General features: G+C 44.2%; 1 protein-coding gene across 1 annotated transcript in view; it reads left to right on the forward strand.

Annotated features, from left to right (window-relative positions):
* Window positions 1-16,947, forward strand: part of DYM (dymeclin) — a 346,567-nt gene that overhangs the window by 301,177 nt on the left and 28,443 nt on the right. The window contains exon 17 of the mRNA XM_014960813.1: window positions 7,115-7,228. Coding sequence (XP_014816299.1) covers window positions 7,115-7,228 — 114 coding nt within the window. The remainder of the gene's footprint in view (window positions 1-7,114; window positions 7,229-16,947) is intronic.

Consider the following 16,947-nt stretch of genomic DNA (forward strand, 5'->3'; position numbering starts at 1 on the left):
GTGGAAGCCACCGCCTTCTCCCAGCAGCCGGGGGGCAGGAGGGGCTCTCCCAAACCGGGGGGTGACTGAGGAAAGATCAGCAAGCGTGGGCGCAGGAGGTGCAGCTGCAAGCCAAGCGAGCACTCCATCTCGCAGCCCCAGGGCTAAAGCAGGCAGTTACCAGCATGACTTCATGACCAGGCTTTGGTCTGGTGGGAGGTGTCCCTGACCGTGGCAGGGGGCTTGGAACTCAATGATCTTTAAGGTCCCTTCCAAACCGAACCATTCTCTGATTCTATGATTCTGTGATTGGGAACATATGGAAACAGTTAATGCCGTAGAGAAGAAACTGAAATCAAAATACCTTCTGTTTCCTATTAATTTACTTTTCATTTTAGAAAGTCTTCTTAATGGGATATTGTGCATCTTGTTTAGCTAAACGGGATATTTCTTCCTCTGGATGGGGAACAAAGAGGAATGCTCTGGGTTCCTGCTCTGACCTCCTGCAGGAACGTTTCGGCTGCGACCTATCGATGTGTCTCTGTTTCAGAGGTGGTCTCTGATTTTGGTCAGCAACCTCCTCCGCGTCGGGGGGAATTGGGTGAAGACTCTTCATCAGTAACTGCAAAAGTTGAGTTTGGTTCGTGGCCATGGTGAGAACTCTCTGGCTTTCCTTAGTGTCATATTTCCTGAGAGCTAGTGATAGAGAGCGTGTGGCTGAACAGGTTTAACTGGGAGCTGCTAGAATTTTTGTTTGCAAAACAGCCTGATAGGAATCAGGAGGTCGGGAGCAATGGTTTAGTGATGCAAAGGATCCGATTGAGGCAATTTCCTACGAGGAACCGAATTCTCCGAGAACATTTTTGAAATCCCTTGAGCTGGCTTGGCTCTGGCATAACAACTCCTATTTCAAAACCCACAGTGGACACGAGAATTCATTTTTCATGGTTTTCCTTAAGATGCCCATAGAAAAACCTTGATTCTACAGATTACTAATGCTAAATACTTTAAGTGAGTCTTTTTTTTTTCTTTTTTTATTTTTTTCCTCCCCACTTTCTTTTCTGGGAGCGGAGAGATGAAAAGAGTGGAGTATCCTGAATAGCTCACGTGTCTTTGAACGCTCTTCCAGTTTCAAGGTGAATCTGAAAAACTTCACTACTTGGAGCTTGCTGATAAACCCTTTGTGTTTCTTCTGCTCTTGAATCACCTGAAGCCATTTCATCCCTTCTTAAATCAGTGAAAGTTGGTTTTCCCTCACTTTAGCTCCAGGACAAGAAGGTATGACTCTCTCCTCTTGGGTTTTTCCTATGGTTCCTTAAAATTCTTCATGCTTTTCCTTCAGATGCCCATAGAAAAACGTTGATCCTACAGATTACTAAAGCTAAATACTTAAAGGGATTCCTTTTTTTTTTTTTCCTTTTTATTTTTTTCTTCCCCACTTTCTTTTCTGGGAGCAGGGAGATGAAAAGAGTGGAGTACCCTGAATAGCTCACATGTCTTTGAACACTCTTCCAGTTTGAAGGTGAATCTGAAAAACTTGAGTTCTTCAAGTTTGCTGATAAACCTTTTGTGTTTTTCTTGCTCTTGAATCACCTGAATCCATTTCATCCCTTCTTAAATCAGTGAAAGTTGGTTTTCCCTCACTTTAGCTCCAGGACAAGAAGGTATGACTCTCTCCTCTTGGGTTTTTCCTATGGTTCCTTAAAATTCTTCATGGTTTTCCTTCAGAAGCCCATAGAAAAACGTTGATCCTGCTGATTACTAGAGCCTGGTTAAACACTAAGGGATTTTTTTCCCTATTTCTTTTCTCCCCACTCCTTCCCACTTTCTTTGTTGGGATGGGGAGATGAGAAGAACAGAATACCCTGAACAGCTCACGTGTCTTTGAACGCTCTTCCAGTTTCAAGGTGAATCTGAAAAACTTCACTACTTGGAGTTTGCTGATAAACCCTTTGTGTTTCTCTTGCTCTTGAATCACCTGAAGCCATTTCATCCCTTCTTGAATCAGTGAAAGTTGGTTTTCCCTCACTTTAGCTCCAGGAAAAGAAGGTATGACTCTTGACTCCTGGGTTTTTCCTATGTTTCCTTAAAATTCTTCATGGTTTTCCTTAAGAAGCCCATAGAAAACCATTGATCCTGCTGATTACTAGAGCCTGGATAAATACTAAGGGATTTCTTTTTTCCTTTTTTCCCTTTTCTTTTTTCTCCCCACTCCTTCCCACTTTCTTTTCTGGGAGCAGGGAGATGAAAAGAGCAGAATACCCTGAATAGCTCACGTGTCTTTGAACGCTCTTCCAGTTTCAAGGTGAATCTGAAAAACTTCACTACTTGGAGTTTGCTGATAAACCCTTTGTGTTTCTCTTGCTCTTGAATCACCTGAAGCCTTTTCTTAAATCAGTGAAGGTTGGTTTTTCCCTGCTTTTGCTCCAGGACAAGAGGGTACAACTCTTAGCTACAGAACGTAGCGGTGATTTATGTTTTTCTAAGGAAACTACTTGGCTGAAGTGCTAATCCTGAGGCACTTTACGACAAGAGGTTTGTTTTCTCCTTTTCTTCACCGTCGATACGGCATCTTACTCCGCCGGTGGCGAACGTGGCTGAAAATGTAAAATATCCAATGTCAAAATGTACGTTTTTCTTTATTCATCACTTTCCGCAGGAAAAAAAGAAAACAACAACAAAAAAAAAGAAAATAAAAAAAGAGAACGAGAACTTTTTCATTTGGTGCCAAGCTATTTTTTTTCTTCCCCTCTTTTGCAGGGGTGACCTTGACGGTCACAGGCAGAGGAGGCAGCAGCTGTTATTTTTAGCAGGAGGAGAAGACGAGCAACTGTAGTGTTAGTTTGGTAGCAGTTCTGCCTGGGAATGGGCTGGTGCATCACAACACTTGAGTGGCCGCTGAAAGAATCCAAGTGGAGGGAACATCTTGTCCTTGATAGCTCTGCTGCTTGGGGCACGCTGTAGGAAATAGAAACATTTCTTCACTTCAGCCCTTTCAGCCCGATGGAAAAGAAGAGATGGGGGAAATAATAGATATTGTGGCTGTCAAATGTTGGAAGAGGCTGCCCAGGGATGTGGTGGAGGCACCATCCTTGGAGGTATTTAAAAGCTGGGCAGATGCGGTGCTGAGGGACATGGGTTAGTGGTGGTTTTTGTCAGTGTTGGGTTGATGGTTGGACTCGATGATCTTAAAGGTCCCTTCCAATCTGGACAATTCTATAAGTCCATTCCCTCATAATCTTTAAAAAAATAAATCTCCCAAGCCTAAAATATCACTTTTCAATCATTCTAGTTTTCTCATGGTACTCCTCATCTCTGGAAATATTTTGTAAATTTATTGTTTACAAATCAAAAGGACCAAAGATGAGTCCCTGAGGGAAAACTGACCTCTTAAATGGAAGAGCTTTATGAAAACCGATTTTGGAAATCGCTATAAAAACCGGTTTTAATTTAAAGATCTTGAGTCTATTAATGGTATATTAATAAAAAGGTTGGAAATCCCTGAGCTGATGGTGACCGAGCCGTGTCACCCCATGCCACCACACCGTTGGGGTTTTGTGCAACCAGAATTAGGCTCCCTGTGCAGTGCAAGGAGCTGTAGATACACCCTTTTCACTGGACACCAGTAAGATATTCCTGATGAGGGCTTGTCTAATCCAGGGTTAGATGTGCCTTTTCTTTTTCATGATTATGTTAAATGGAATCACGTGGGGTTGGAAGGGACCTCTGGAGACCATCTAGTCCAACCCCCTGCCAAAGCAGGTCCACCCAGAGGAGGTTGTGCAGGAACATGTCCAGGTGGGGTTGGAATGTCTCCAGAGAAGGAGACACAACTCCGTTACCTATGTGTTGAAGAGAACTAAAGCTCTTCCAAAGGCAAAGGCTACTCTTCCTTAATATTATGTTAAGCTTTTATAATTTTACATTTGGCCAGATGACTAGCTGAAGTGTTAGACCTCCTGCTACACAAGATATGGGAGCTTGGGCAGTAGGGATGTAATGTTGGGTGCTTTTTGGTTTTATTACGGATCTAATAGTCATAATCAAATGCTTCTTTTAGGATCTACTCTGTGTAACTCATCTCTTCTTTTTTTTTTTCTTATTTTTCCTTTTTTTTTTCTTTATTTTTCCTTTTTTTTTCTTTTTTCTTCCTCCTTTATTTTTTCTTATTTCATTGGGATACCCATTTGGGTACTTGAGCATCTCACTGGAGTATTGTACTATCAGGCTTAGAGAATTACTCCGATTCTATATTTTCGGTGGTAGTAAGGCAAATAACACTTAAAGATAAGTATTATTATTAAAGTAGATATTTTTCTTTTCAGTCCTCAACTGCATACCAAAAATAGCCATTCAAAATTCTGCGAAATGCTGACTTAGCCTGAAAAATACTGGAAGCCTCTCCCGCTTTTGTTCTTTGGGAAATATAACTCAACCAAGATTAGTACCTTTACCACAAAAAAAAAAAAAATACAAAACAAAACATAAAAGCCTTTTAAAAACACGTGAAGGTTGGAGGCTTTGACTTTCCAAAATAGGAAACGCCAGAATTCAGGTAGTATCTGTGAGCTTCATTCAGGTTTTTGGTTGTTTTTTTTTTTTCATGCCCGTGTGTTACAATAGGATTTTATCCTTTTGATTAAAAGCCCGAATATTAAATTTTGCTTTTGTTGTGGTTTAGCAGAACTTGAGCTAACGGGGCGGCACCGGCGGGATGGATTCTCTGCGTGAGCCTGCCCCGGGTGAGGATGGGTTTCACCAGTCCTTACTGACAACAAGGAGTGTTGAAATGAAGGAAGATGCCTTTTTTTCTGGTTTTGTTAATCTTTCAAAGTTTGGGGGCAACTTTCTTGTTCCTCTACCAGCAATTTGTCCCAGATTCTCTGCCAAAACCGTGTTGGCCTCACCGTGAGGTCCTCGATGTTCTTTGCACAATCCATATTTTTTGCCATTTTCCTCTGTAATTTCTGGTTTCTCCCTCCAGCTCCTTTGCTTACAAACTTGCACATCTTCCTGCTCCTGGGTTGGTTTTCCTTTTTTTTGTCTTTTTTCAAGGATCAGAGATCCCAGGGCTACAGCACGTCCTTGTCTGTAAGGAGATAAAACCTACCTACAACATCTGCCAGTGAAATTCTCCCTTCTATTCAAGGATGGAGGGAGATAATCATAAGGACAGTTCAGAAGGTTAAATCTGAATTTCCTCTTGACTGATATATTCGTTTCTGCTGTTTAAAACAAAACAAGAAAAAAAACCACCCAACAACTTCCAGCAACTGTCCTCTGTCTCACTCTGTGCTTCGGTTTCTAGAGAAAATAGCTCTACGATGCTGCCAATCTACCTGCTCAAAAGGAGGGCTGGGGTTTCGGGGGGAATCACGAGAGAGAGAGGAACAACAAATTTGAATCTCACAGTAATCAAGCCATCAGCTGGCTTTGTTTTATTAACAGCAGCTGAGCTGGGAGGCATAATTAGGGTAATGGTTTCTGGCTCCAGCTGTGTCTCACTACAGAACAAAGAGAGCTCAGCAGAGATTTTGTGGTATAATACACTTTTCCCCCCTTTCTGCTTGGGAGAATTAACGAAGATTACTCGACGTGCTGGAGGTTGGGATTCAGATACGAGTGGATGTACTTTTTTAGAGAGTGTCTGAAGTCTATGAGATGTTGAGGAACCTACCAGCAGCATGGTGAGTGAGCGAAAGGTGTGGGAGGCTCCAGCCAAGGGGCAGCTGGATGCTCACGTGTCCATGGGATCTACCAAGTTCAGCCTGGAGAAGAGAAGGCTCCAGGGAGACCTTAGATCCCCTTCCAGTCCTTAATAGGGCTCCAGGAAAGCTCGGGAGGGACTCTTGATCAGGGAGGGGAGCCATAGGACAAGGGAGAAGGGTTTGACACTGAAAGAAGGAAGATGTAGGTGAGATCTCATGAAGAACTTCTTTGGTGTGAGGGTGGCCCAGGTTGCCCAGAGAAGCTGTGGCTGCCCCATCCCTGGAGGGGTTCAAGGCCAGGTTGGAGAGGGCAACCTGGTCTGGTGGGAGGTGTCCCTGCCCAGGGCAGAGGGTTGGTACTGGATGATCTTTAAGGTCCCTTCCAACCCAAACCATTCTATGATTCTGTGAAGCGGCTCTGACCATCTTGTGGTACTTCCAAAGGACTCTAAGTAGGTGTTGAAATATTTCCCTGTAACCTTCTTGTATCGTTTTGAGCTTCGTGTCCCCTGCATGACTGATGAGTTCCTCTGGGATAAGGGATGGGGTTTGCAAAGTGTGCTCTTTTTTTTTTTTTTTGGATGAAAGGAGCTAGAGAAATGGAGGTTTTCTGATGTCCCACATGGAGAACTGCCGGTGGGATGTCTGCTTCTGGTGTGACCTACTGAGCTTGGAGAGGGATAAAAGTTAAAGCCTGACCTAACTGTGTTCTAGCTAACAAGGACCAGCTGGGTCACAGAAAAGGGGGTGGGGAGGGAAATATGGTGAGAATCAACTTGGCCTCACCAAGGAGACGTGTGGAGGATGAAGAGCGTTGGGAGGGAACGTACAGGTCCTTGGGCTTGGAATCTGTGATGGGGAAGATACACAGGGCACTTCAGGTGGGTTAATCTGGGGAGAAGAGGAGCTTTTTGGGCTTTTTTTCACCACCCCCCACCAGTTGCCGTGGCTTTGTACGCTACAAAACCCCAGGGAAGTCATGTAAATTGTAATTATATTGAGATATTTCATACTTGTCTTAAAAGCTTCTCTCCAGGAGTCATTGAAACGATGATGATTTTACTTTAGTGCTTGAAAACGACAGTAAATTTCTAGCTCCAACTATAAAAATCCTGACGTGAAGTCCTGACAGATAGAAATATAAGCAGCTGTCAGTGCACGGTACTCGAAAATGTGAATTTATTAATTCAGCTGTGTGTGTCTTAAATTCTGTCTGTTAAAAACGACTGCAAGGAGGATAGTGATAATTGTGCTAATTTGACACTAACGAAGTCTCCCTGGCTGCGACGTAAGCAATAACATGATTATTCTTCTTTAAGAAGTACCGGTACATCCATCCAGGGAAAGAAGATGACAGCTTCACGTAAAAATTGATATAAAGATTTCTTCTTTTCTCTTTATTTATGTGCTCTGTTTTCTCCTTCCAGGTGATCAGCTTCTTCAGCTCCCGATTGGAGCAAGCCGGAGCCGAGCTGTCGGTAGAGCGAGTTCTGGAAATCATCAAGCAAGGAGCTGTTGCTTTGCCCAAAGACAGACTAAGAGTAAGTGCTGGAGACTTGGTTAATTAAAGTGTAATCGTTCCAATCAATTACGTACGGACCCGTTACATCCCTAAGGTCAAAGCATCGTTTCTCCTCTCAATAGCGACCGACGAGGGGTTACTTTCTGGATTGCCCTATGTGTATGTTTTAATCAAAATTCCTACTTTGTGCTAAAAGTTTGGGTGAGTTTTCTTGATAAGTGAGTAAATTGAAGCGTGTGAAGGACAGAAAATTTGCTGAGGCCAAGCTTTTCTCCATCATACCATGAAGATGGAGTCTCACCTCACCATCCGTTGTTTAATTAAGCTGTAACCAAACTTTTATCATTCTTTTCTTTTTGGTTAACTACTTTTTCTTTCTCTACTGTTCTGCGCCTCCGTCTGGGTCTATATAAAACAAAGATGAATTTCTGGGGCTTAGTTAAGAAGTAAGCAAGCTTCTGAAAATCAATTCAAGACCCCTAAGTCTGGTCAACACCATCGTGAGCTTTCTGTATAATCCTGAGCAGACCCGTCCGCTCTCTTCTGAGAACCTCCCAAATCTCATGAGAGATTTCCCAACTTGACAGGTTTTGTGAGGCCCCATCTGGAGTGCTGTGTCCACTTCTGGGCCCCCCAGTTCAAGAAGGAGAAGGAACTGCTGGAGAGGGGACAGCAGAGGGCTACAAAGATGAATAGGAGCATGGAATATCTCTCTGCTGAGGAAAGGCTGAGGGACTTGGGTCTTTTGAGTCTGGAGAAGAGAAGACTGAGGGGGGATCTGATCAAGGCCTGTAAATACTTCAAGGGTGGGTGTCAGGAGGATGGGACTGGTCTTTTTATTCAGTGGTGCCCAGGGACAGGACAAGAGGGAATGGGCACAAACTTGACCATAAGAAGTTCCATCTAAACATGAGGAACTTCTTTCCTGGGAGAGTGGCAGAGCCCTGGCAGAGGCTGCCCAGAGAGGTGGTGGAGTCTCCTTCTCTGGAGACATTCCAACCCCACCTGGACACGTTCCTGTGCGGCCTGCTGTGGGTGGCCCTGCTTTGGCAGGGGGTTGAAGGAGATGATCTCCAGAGGTCCCTTCCAACCCCATGTCATTCTGTGAAAACCCATTAATGGCCATGTGATGTTTAGATACTGCAATGATGAAATCTGGGTGAGTGGGTGACTAAATAAATGGGAGTTACTTAGGTTTTTTTTAAACACACACAATTAATTTTGCTTCTCCATTGTGCTAAGTGTATTTTAAATAGTCTGCTTTCTGCAGAACCATTTTTGTTCCTACTCCGTAAGGGAGCGAGAGCAGCATCTCAGGACCCATTTTTTTGGGGGTAGCTTTAAGAAAACATCATCTGATAAGGCACACCGAGTACACACAGCCATTGGCGACGGCTGGTAATTTATTTATACCCTGGTAATTTTAAAACACCCAGTGGGAATTGTCTAGCTGGCTGCAGATCCTCATGTCTTTCCTGCAGTTCCCCGTGTCCCTGAGATGGCACGTATTTAGTCACTCAGACTGAATTACTTGGGGAGAGAGCAGTCTGGAGTGCCAGTCCCAGGAATAGCCTGAGTAACACCGGAGGAGTTGTTGGGTCCAAATCCAGCCCTTGCAGGTTGTGTCCTTGCAAGGCCGCGGTGCTGTAAATGCAGAGAAACATAGAAAAATTTGCTTTTTCTGTGACAACTTATTCTTAAACAAAGCTCATTAAAAGCTGTAACATTAAGAGGCTACAGCAATTCCTTCTTGACATAGAGCCATCGCTAAATATATTCTCTCCTTAGGAGGAAATGAAGGTTTTATCAGTTACTTAGTATGACAGATTGACTTGTGTGTTGGGCCACAATATAAAGATATCATAGAATGGTTTGGGTTGGAAGGGACCTGAAACATTATCTAGTTACAAGCCCCCTGCCATGTGCAGGGACACCTCCCACCAGACCAGGTTGCTCCAAGCCCCCTCCAACCTGGCCTTGAACCCCTCCAGGGATGACTCATCCAGTTCCAACCCTCCTGCCCTGGGCAGGGACACCTCTCTGGGCAACCTGGGCCAGGCTCTCACCACCCTCACAGCAAAGAAGTTCTTCCCCAGATCTCACCTCAATCTCCCCTCTTTCAGTGTCAAACCCTTCCCCCTCGTCCTATGGCTCCCCTCCCTGATCCAGAGTCCCTCCCCAGCTTTCCTGGAGCCCCTTGAGGGACTGGAAGGGGCTCTAAGGTGTCCCCGGAGCCTTCTCTTCTCCAGGCTGAACCCCCCCAACTCTCTCAGCCTGTCCTCACAGCAGAGGGGGCTCATGTTAGTCTCTCACACAGCCCTCCCAGCATCTCCGTGGCCTCCTCTGGCCCTGCTCCAACAGGTCCATGTCCTTCTGCTGTTGGTGGCCCCAGAGCTGGAGGCAGCCCTGCAGGGGGGTCTCCCCAGAGCGGAGCAGAGGGGCAGAATTACCCCCTTGACCTTCTGGCCACGCTGCTGGGGATGCAGCCCATGGTGCAGGGGACTTTCTGGGCTGCACGCACATGTTGCTGGGGTGTGTTGAGCTTCTCACCCACCAACATCCCCAAGTCCTTCTCCTCAGGGCTGCTCTCCAGTCGTTGTCCTCCCAGCCTGGATTTATGCTTGAGTTTGCCCTGACCCAGGTGCACCTGGCCTGGTTGAACCTCATGAGGTTCGCATGGGCCCACGTCCTCCCAGCCTGGATTTGTGCTTGAGTTTGCCCTGACCCGGGTGCACTTGGCCTGGTTGAACTTCATGAGGTTCGCATGGGCCCACCTCTAAAGCCTGTCCAGGCCCCTCTAATGTTATGTCGTGCGTTAATTTGTAAATGCACATCACATCTTTATGTCCAGGCCCCTCTATTTCCATGTCATGTGTTAATTTGTAAATGCACATCACATCTTTATATGACAATAATGATGAGCAGCACGTGATTCCCTCCTGTAGAAATGATCTTGTCAGTCTTGGTGCCCTCTGTCCTCACACCTCTCTCCTTGGAGTCTCACAGTTCCTCAGGTCTTCCCACTTCAACCTCTGGGGTTTTCAGGGGAACGTATTCTAAAGCTCAACGCAATCGTATGAAGATCAGACTAAAGATATAGTTACACAATAAGTCTGGCAACTCTGAGGAATTTTAGCAGCTAAATAAAGGAGAGAGCTTTAATCCCCTTGTCTTCTATGACACTCTGGGCACTTTGGGATGGGTGGGAGCAGCCCTACCCACAGTCACTTTGCCTGTACCGTCGGCCCGGTGGCTGCTGGCATCTGTGAGGTGGAAGCTCTCTATCTCTGTAGACCAACTAATACTCCCTCCTGAAAGGCCATTTTTCTAACATGGGCTGGCTTGGGCATGGGTAACTCGGAGAAGTGGCTTCTGGGTAGGAGTTGGCTTGTGTTTGGCCAACTTGGACAATGTGTGGTGAAATTAGGGGTCTGTTGCATCTGGGTTGACATGATCCAGGTGTAATTAAAACATGCAAAGCTGTGGAGTTTAATCCTGAGAGCTTTGCAGTTAATTGCCAGTTAATTTTCAAGCCATACTTGCCTTCTGCCATAACGTATCATGGTGCTCCAAAGTACAGGAGACCCTGCAGAGATATTGCTCCTACCTCCTAGAAATTGCCGTCTTCAGCTGAAGCTCTGTGAGGGAGGCTGGTGAAGCACAAAGAGGTTGTGATTTGGAAAAATGAGGATTGGAGCTTTTATTCCCTTACTTCCCTGCAGCTCAGACAATGGTGGGTTGGGTTTTTTTTTCCTTACATATACGTACCTAATGTATGCACAGATAAATATAGTGAATGTTTTCAAGTTGCTTATCTTGGCCTTTGTTGAGGAAGTGACCGTTCGAGAGGCGCTACATCTATTCAGATCTTGAGTCTTGTTGCTCAAACACGAATAAACGTCAACTAAAAATAACAGCACTTAAGAGCCACGATCCTGATCTCCATAATGACACTTATCAGTTTTGTAGCACACCCTGGGACTCCTGCTCCCTTTTGGTTTCAGAAGCAACACGGGATGCAAAGTTAGCAGTAGGTCATATAGATATATATATATATAAAGTGTGAGGAAAGATATCCTGCATTTTCTTAGCAAATAATCGTTGGGAAATGGAAGATCTAACTCATATTTTCCTTCCAGTCCTGGAGCAACCCGACTGGAGACAAACAATATAATTAACATTATTTTAAGCTTATGCTTTTAGCCGTGTACAGTGGAAGGCAGGGGAAGTCCAAGCTGAGTAATTAGCCTGTTAGAAGAACTTCTGCATAAACAGAGAGATAAAGGGCAGGTGCTGAAATCAAGAGCTGGTTATTTCTCCTTCAGTCTGTGGGAGGAGATAAATGTAGTTAATATGCCCAGGATGGAGGCAGGAGCCACGGCGTGGAGATAGAGCTGTCTCCTTCACAGACAAGCAGCCCACAATCCAGGCTCCCTGTTTTATTGCAGAAGCTTATTAAAGGCAATTTAGAGATCATAGTGATAGGTGAAAATTGGCCTCATTCTTTCTTGATTTTAAAAAAAAATATAATAATAATAATAATAGTTCTCAGGCTGCCTCTCTTCCCTTTGGTGAACTCTCTGCGCTCGCGGGATGAGGAGCAGGAGAGAAGTGGGACCATGTCTGGAGCCTGTGAGTTATCTTAGGATTTCAAGGGGAGGTAGCCAGCAGATAACCACGCTTTTACAATAAGTGAGAAAACTTGTTTCCAATGCCAGCTAGTGACTGGAAGCTGACATTTGGGTTGGTGGAAGGATCACACTTGGGAGGCCACGTTTAATGCTTTAGAAAAGAGAAGTTCCCATTAGCTAAGCCACTTGAGGCAGAGATTTCGTTTTTCCTCAGCGTATTCGGAGCTGCTTTTATTTTTCTCTGATTTCTTTTCTCCCGGTGTCAATGAGTATTTTGTCATCTGTGTGCATTCTGTCACACGTTCTCATTCCGCTGTGCAGACGTGCCTTATGCCATCAACTCGCACCTTTTTTTTGGGACGGTACAAAATTTAATATTTATTGAAGTGCATTCTAGTTCAGGCATTAAAATTTCACAGAAATATGTAAAAGGAGCAGAGGTAAAAGCCTTCGGTCTCTTGACAGAACAAGCTTTGCTGGAGGTGTTAAAAGCACTTCTCATAGGTTTCCCCTTCTATTAACGATGTACTTCCAACTCCTTCGACTTCCATTTGTTTCGTTGGAGAAAGCCCCTAATCATCGAGGCACCGGAGCGTAGGGGAAGAGAGTAAATTGTCATCAGAGTGGTGGCATTAGGGCCACAAGAGCTTTGTGTCCCTGGGATGTGCTCTGGGGGCAGCAGCACCAAGAGTTCAGCTACCAAAAATGTCATAAAAATAACCTGGTTGTTCATTGAGGTGGCAGCTAATTTGATGGGGGATGTCAACCATAGGTATTTTCAACCCCAGGAAGAAAGTGTAGCCATAAAAGAAATTACATATGAAGTCACCAAAACTGAGGGAAACCAAAAAGTCTCTTGGTTTTAGCTGCCAAGCTCTCTCTGGAATGGTGGAAAGGTTGCCCTGTTTCTGCAGAAGCTCCTCCTAGGAATGAGACTTCAGCTGTTCAACCGTCGTTTGTACCGTCACATCGTGAAGAGGGACAGGACATGGGCAGCCACTCGGTGCCCCAGATTGTGAAGGAAACTGGTAGAATTTATATGTGTGCGTCCTCCCTAAACTGACGTTGATCCCAAGAGACCTTCCATTGCCCGATCATTCATTACAATTGCTCCTGATGATGGTTTTTCTTCTAGTGCCCTGATGTCCTTGGTGGTTTGGCCATGGCAAGATGCTGGCTTCAGAATCCAGACCCGTGGTCTTTGGTGATCTAAATTAAACCATGGGGCAGATCTGTGGACAGCTTTCTTGCATTTCTTTTACTGCTGTAACAGTTGCTCCCTACCAGGGGTTTCAGACAGAAGACTCCACAAATTAACTCTTTGTGACACTGTAAAGAGGTGGGAGCAGAGAAAATATGGAGACCAGCAACTCTTTTACAGAGCATAGCGCTAAGCAAGAGAGACCGAAAACTTCCTTAAATGATAAATTCATCTAATTCATCCTGATACATATGTTTTTCTGGTGGAAGGGTCAAAGATCTTACTCTTGTAGAAGCCGGTTGTGTCTAATACATCCTTAGGTCTGACGTTGGGCAGACATCTGTAACGTGGACTTCCCTCAACTGCTGTTAACCCTGAACCTGAAGAAGATCAGATTCGTAAGAGAAATGTAAGAAACTTTTAAACAAAGTGCTTTTAGGGCCTTTCCAAAACACCAAACATACGCTAAGAATAATGATATTAATGGATTGTATGTTTCCTTCTGACAATTTATACCCTCAATTAAGATGTCCAACTTCCCTGCTTCCGTGAGCTGACCTGTAAGTGATGAACAATAATTCAAGTTTCTTTTGAAGGCATTCATTTTAGGGGTCAGATTCTCAGAGACCTCAGGTAGAGAAGACCGTACTCACCTGCCCCTTGAGAAATATGATTTTGAGTAATCAAAATTCCAGGAAAAATGGTTTTGAAGGTTTTGATGAGCCTTGTGGTTAGAGGATAACTTATCATCACGAAGGCAAAGACGTGTCTGCACTCAGCTGACTCTGGCTAATCCGAAAGGGGGATGATAAACCTGTCTGTCTGAACAAAAAGGACAAACCCTCCTGCAGGTACTTTTCGATTCATATAAGCCCAGCTACATGAATTGTTGGGAATGAGTTGAAACTAAACTGAATCATAGAATGGTTTGGGTTGGAAGGGACCTTAAAGGACATCTCATTCCAGTCCAACTGCCATGGGCAGGGGCACCTTCCACTGGACCAGGTTGCTCCAAGCCCCCTCCAACCTGGCCTTGAACCCCTCCAGGGATGGGGCAGCCACAGCTTCTCTGGGCAACCTGGGCCAGGCTCTCACCACCCTCACACCAAAGAAGTTCTTCCCCACATCTCATCTCTATCTCCCCTCTTCCAGTTTAAAACCATTCCCCCTTGTCCTATCACTATAATGACACCACTTTGTAAGAAGTCCCTCCAAGCAGGAGTTTATATCATTTAAATCTATTTAATTAAATGGTGCAAAGTTGTGTGTAGGCAAGATCTGAAGTATGTGAAAAATATTCTGGATAAACTGTGACTATTAGAGTATTTAAAATTAGATGCGGAATCTCTCCAAAGAAGGAGACTCCACCACCTCTCTGGGCAGCCTCTGCCAGGGCTCTGCCACCCTCACAGTGAAGAAGTTCCTCCTCATGTTTAGGTGGAACTTTTTATGGTCAAGTTTGTGCCCATTTTCCAGGAAAAATGGTTTTGAAGGTTTTGATGAGCCTTGTGGTTAGAGGATAACTTATCATCACGAAGGCAAAGACGTGTCTGCACTCAGCTGACTCTGGCTAATCCGAAAGGGGGATGATAAACCTGTCTGTCTGAACAAAAAGGACAAACCCTCCTGCAGGTACTTTTCGATTCATATAAGCCCAGCTACATGAATTGTTGGGAATGAGTTGAAACTAAACTGAATCATAGAATGGTTTGGGTTGGAAGGGACCTTAAAGGACATCTCATTCCAGTCCAACTGCCATGGGCAGGGGCACCTTCCACTGGACCAGGTTGCTCCAAGCCCCCTCCAACCTGGCCTTGAACCCCTCCAGGGATGGGGCAGCCACAGCTTCTCTGGGCAACCTGGGCCAGGCTCTCACCACCCTCACACCAAAGAAGTTCTTCCCCACATCTCATCTCTATCTCCCCTCTTCCAGTTTAAAACCATTCCCCCTTGTCCTATCACTATAATGACACCACTTTGTAAGAAGTCCCTCCAAGCAGGAGTTTATATCATTTAAATCTATTTAATTAAATGGTGCAAAGTTGTGTGTAGGCAAGATCTGAAGTATGTGAAAAATATTCTGGATAAACTGTGACTATTAGAGTATTTAAAATTAGATGCTTGCTGACACGCTGCGATATATGGCAGCTCTTGATTCCGTATTCCAGAAACTTCCATAAGTCAGGCTCTTAACTCTGTCACCCCAGAAGGAAAGCAAAGCTTTGGGGCTAATGTCAGAAATAAATGCCACCATCGTTTTCAAATCTCAATACCGTAATCCACAGAAATGCTTCCTTCGTAGAAAGTGGACTTGAGTAGCTCGTTAGAATATATAGCATGGTAATAGATTTTGCAGTGAAGGCCATATATATTTTTAAGCAAAATTGCAACCCTTTTGCTGGTTTAAATGTGTTTTTTTACACAGAATCAAGGAATCATATGGGGTTAAAAGGGACCTCTGGAGCATCTGTAATGTGGGGGTGGAAGGGACCTCTGGACCTTCCGACCCCCTGCCAAAGCAGGGCCACCCAGGGCAGGTTGCACAGGAATGTGTCCAGGTGGGGCTGGAATCTCTCCAAAGAAGGAGACTCCACCACCTCTCTGGGCAGCCTCTGCCAGGGCTCTGCCACCCTCACAGTGAAGAAGTTCCTCCTCATGTTTAGGTGGAACTTTTTATCTGTGGATTCAAAGTCTTTGAAATTTGGTGACTCCTTTTGTTCCCTGGTTAAAAGTGAATTTCAGGAGCCTTTAGAGGAACTTCTTTGTAGCAATGTTGGATGAGTTGGATTGAATATGAACACTTTATTTTCAGGAGCATCCTTCACATACGATAGGAGAAACCGGTTAACTTAGAAGCTTTAATAGGAAAAGTGAAACAAATTGAAGTTTGACTGGAAACTTGTGAGCTTCATGGAGCTTCATATTGCTGGACTCGAGGCGTTTGAAATGTTGTCATAGTCTGGTGGCGTTGGTGACTCACTTATAAAGCATATTTATTTATTTTTTTTAAGTTCGCTTTAATATTTTTAAGTAAAAAAAAAAAAAGGATTCAAAGTCTTTGAAATTTGGTGACTCCTTTTGTTCCTTGGTTAAAAGTGGGTTTCAGGAGCCTTTAGAGGGACTCGTTTGTAGCGATGTTGGATGAGTTGGATTGAATATGAACACTTTATTTTCAGGAGCATCCTTCACATACGATAGGTGAAACCGGTTAACTTAGAAGCTTTAATAGAAAAGTGAAACAAATTTTGACTTGAAACTTGTGAGTTTCGTGGAGCTTCATATTGCTGGACTCGAGGCGTTTGAAATGTTGTCATAGTCTGGTGGCGTTGGTGACTCACTTATAAAGCATATTTATTTATTTTTTTTAAGTTCGCTTTAATATTTTTAAGTAAAAAAAAAAAAAGCAAAAACCAACAGAAAACCCAACCAGAACTTCTCACACAGTAACCATTCCAGTAAGTGTTTGCGTGGATTTTTCTATGTCATACATGTCAAGATTTGGGTTTCTTTGATGTGGTGTAAGACGAGTCCTTTTGAGCTTAAGCTCTCGCTTACAGCTGAGTGTATTATCTGGTTGAACGTTGCCAGGTCTGACGGCGGTGGTGTGTACCGTGGCATTCACAACCTCTCTCTGGCCCTCCCAAAGAGAGTTTCCTAACGTTGTAATTGATACAATATTTATATGTTACTCTCCAGGCTATTTGAAAAGGGGATGTGCTCTCCACCTCTCCCCAGGTGTCTTCTGAATGGGAAAATTATACACTATTACATTTTTTGTAAGTTATTTTTTTAGTGTTATGGGGAAGGGGAAGTGACCAAAAAAAAAAAAAGAAAAAAAACCCCCACCCCTCAAATGGCTCCAGGAAACTTAATTTTTCAAATCTGAATGCTCCTGAGAACCCAAAC

This window comes from Calidris pugnax, unplaced genomic scaffold (genome assembly GCF_001431845.1).
Source record: "Calidris pugnax isolate Ruff unplaced genomic scaffold, ASM143184v1 scaffold150, whole genome shotgun sequence".
Taxonomy (NCBI): Eukaryota; Metazoa; Chordata; class Aves; order Charadriiformes; family Scolopacidae; genus Calidris; species Calidris pugnax.